This window comes from Embiotoca jacksoni, unplaced genomic scaffold, assembly GCF_022577435.1.
Source record: "Embiotoca jacksoni isolate LCO1_2020_lvr unplaced genomic scaffold, fEmbJac1.0.p SCAF_41, whole genome shotgun sequence".
In the NCBI taxonomy this organism is placed as follows: domain Eukaryota; kingdom Metazoa; phylum Chordata; class Actinopteri; family Embiotocidae; genus Embiotoca; species Embiotoca jacksoni.
In genome coordinates, this window is record NW_027185394.1 from 2,877,450 (window position 1) to 2,879,982 (window position 2,533).

General features: G+C 44.3%; 1 protein-coding gene across 1 annotated transcript in view; it reads right to left on the reverse strand.

The window, feature by feature from the left end:
• Positions 1 to 513: 513 nt before the first annotated feature.
• The window catches only part of LOC138209911 (serine/threonine-protein kinase SBK2), a 6,051-nt gene continuing 4,031 nt past the window's right edge, over positions 514 to 2,533 (reverse strand). Inside the window, exon 5 of the mRNA XM_069168725.1 lies at positions 514 to 2,533. This exon is cut by the window's right edge and continues 16 nt beyond it. Within this exon, the coding sequence (XP_069024826.1) occupies positions 1,905 to 2,533 (629 nt within the window). The 3' untranslated portion in view covers positions 514 to 1,904.

Sequence of the window (2,533 nt, forward strand, 5' to 3'; positions counted from 1 at the left end):
CCCAAACCAACCAGGATGCCGTTGGCTGCTCAAAGTGTGCAGATGGAGCAGCCAAAGAAGAAGCTGAAATAGTGTTTGCATTGCTGAACCTTTAAACTGGTAATTGGACTTCCACTTCTGAGACGGGTATTAAGTCCATGTTCGGTGCTGAAATGCAGCTTTGCATCCAGCTGGTTGCTCTCGCATGAAGAAATGTGTTCGGTGTGTGACTTGGCCAGACGGAGAGGTTGAGGGTTCACGGCAACTTCACGGTGCTGAAAGGTTGTAGTGTCGGATTTACGGCTGTCGGCCTATTTTTAAAAAACACCTGGGGAAGCTCTCCAGAAAGTCCTCACAGTGTGTGTGTGTCTAATCTTATGATGACATTACAGAGATATGATCGAAATAGGTCATGTTTTTTAAGGTTGACATCCTTAAAATCATTGTAATTTTGTTTTCTAATATTTATAAAATATTGTGGTAAGTTACACAAAAGGAGTCTTTTAAAGAAAATATGTTTTTTTAATTGCGCTTTCATGTGCACTTTATAAACCATCTGGTACAGTTACAGATGCACACAAAAAAGTACTTTACAATGTACAATTACATCACGTCAAAGGCGTTATATAGTATTCGTGTTATATAATATTGAATTTAATGCATTTATACCATTTAACGAAACATTTAACTATAAAAATAAGAGAAAATTTAGTTTATGTACAAAGTGCTACAACAACAGCTAAAAGCTAATGTCTCAAAATGCAAAAATCCCTTCAGCTTATTTTCAAAAATATATTTGTACTTTCCTTAAAGAAAAGAGAAAGCGTTTTTATTTTCTTTAAATCCCACCGTGGTCACATCCAAACTGGACCTCAGCCATGTTTACGGGCACCTCTGCAGTCTACACTTCACAGCCCACTATGACGTATTCATACAGACCTAAATATAGATGCCACGCGCTAAAGACGGTGTCTTTTACAAGGACACGATAGTATTGCAGCACTACTAAACACAAACAAATCCCCAGAACTGCAGCTGTTACACAATTGTAAGTAATGTTCAATGTTAAATTAAAAACAGTCCGTGTTATAAACGCTTATAATTACTTTAAGGTGATCGAAGCAGCTGTTGGACTCAAACAGTTTCCCACAAACCACGTTGTTGTTGTTTTTCTCATTTAACAAGGGGGATTTTTTTTATGTTGCTCTTCTTGAAGAAGTTAAACGTTGGAGGGGATTTTTAAAAAAAAATTTGTACACTCAGTCCAACAAATACCATCACTGCTTTCTTTTTCCTCCAAAACCTCCAGCCTCACAGATATAAAATGTAAAATAGAAGTTGCCATGGCGGCTAACAGTTTGCTAATCAATGTACCCATCGGTGAGATTATGATTTTTCCAAATCTTTGTGATTTAACCAAAGCTGAAACTTGTCATGGTTCGTAGCTTCCTGGTCTGAAAAACGAGGCCGAGGCAGAAGCGCCTTAAACTGCAATACCACCAAGTGCCACCAGAGGTCAGCTCCAAAGAGCCTCCAGCTAAATAGACTTCGATTCAACGTGAAAATCGTTAAGATGCGTTACCCGACACTTTCAGTTAGAGTCCAATTAACAAAATGCTTCAAAGAGTTTAGTTCTGTTTGCAAAAAAAAAAAAAGGATCAACACCTCTTCAACCAAAACTAAATAAATTTGCAATGACATCTAAAAATCAAATATTTCGTGTTTTTTTGTCAATAAATGACTTAAGCAATCAGTGTAGGCATATTTAGAGGAGCGTGACCACGATGGCTTTTTGAAAAGCAACAAAACACATGTTTTCTAAAGTAAAAACAGCCGTCGACAGAAGTAATAAAATAAACTTTGCTATGGAGTTCACTGGCGGTCAACAGGCCACCGCTGCTGTCTCTTTGATAAACCGTCTTTTCTTACCGCTCTCCTCTCCCCTCCATCTCCTTCACGTTTCCGATCGCTCCTTTCTCTCTGCTCTTCTTCCTCTCCTCCTCCAGCCGCTCCCTCTCCTTCTCCATCATCCAGTCCCCGCCGAGGTAACTCAGCGCGTCCTCCGGTCGCCCGCGGAGCCGCGGCCTCGGGTCGAGGAGCGACTGGAAGAAGCGGCGGGCCAGATGGGTGAAACAGGCGAACTGTGGCGCCGCGGGATGGAGGTCCTTCCTGCCCGACACCGCTTCGCTTAAACCGGTGTCGCCCTGCGTGCCGGCCGTTTGAGGCTCCGCCCACACGTCCAGGTCGTCATCGGGGCCTTTGGCCGCGTCGAACCATTCGCGATACTTCAGGTATGAGCGGCAGTCGCTGGCCGTCTCTGCCCAGGGGTGGCTGCCGGTGAGCATGGCGTACGTCAGGATGCCCAGCGCCCAGCTGTCCGTACTCGGCTCCACGGACACCCACACTCTGCTTTTCTTCTTCTTCGTCGTCTCGTCATCCTCCTTCACGCCGTCATCGGCGCCATTTATGCTGCTCCAGCTGTCCTCGTTTTCTCGAGCGATCTCGGCCTCGGGGGTGCAGTAAGGGGAGCTGTGCCAGACCTCCGGGACCCTGG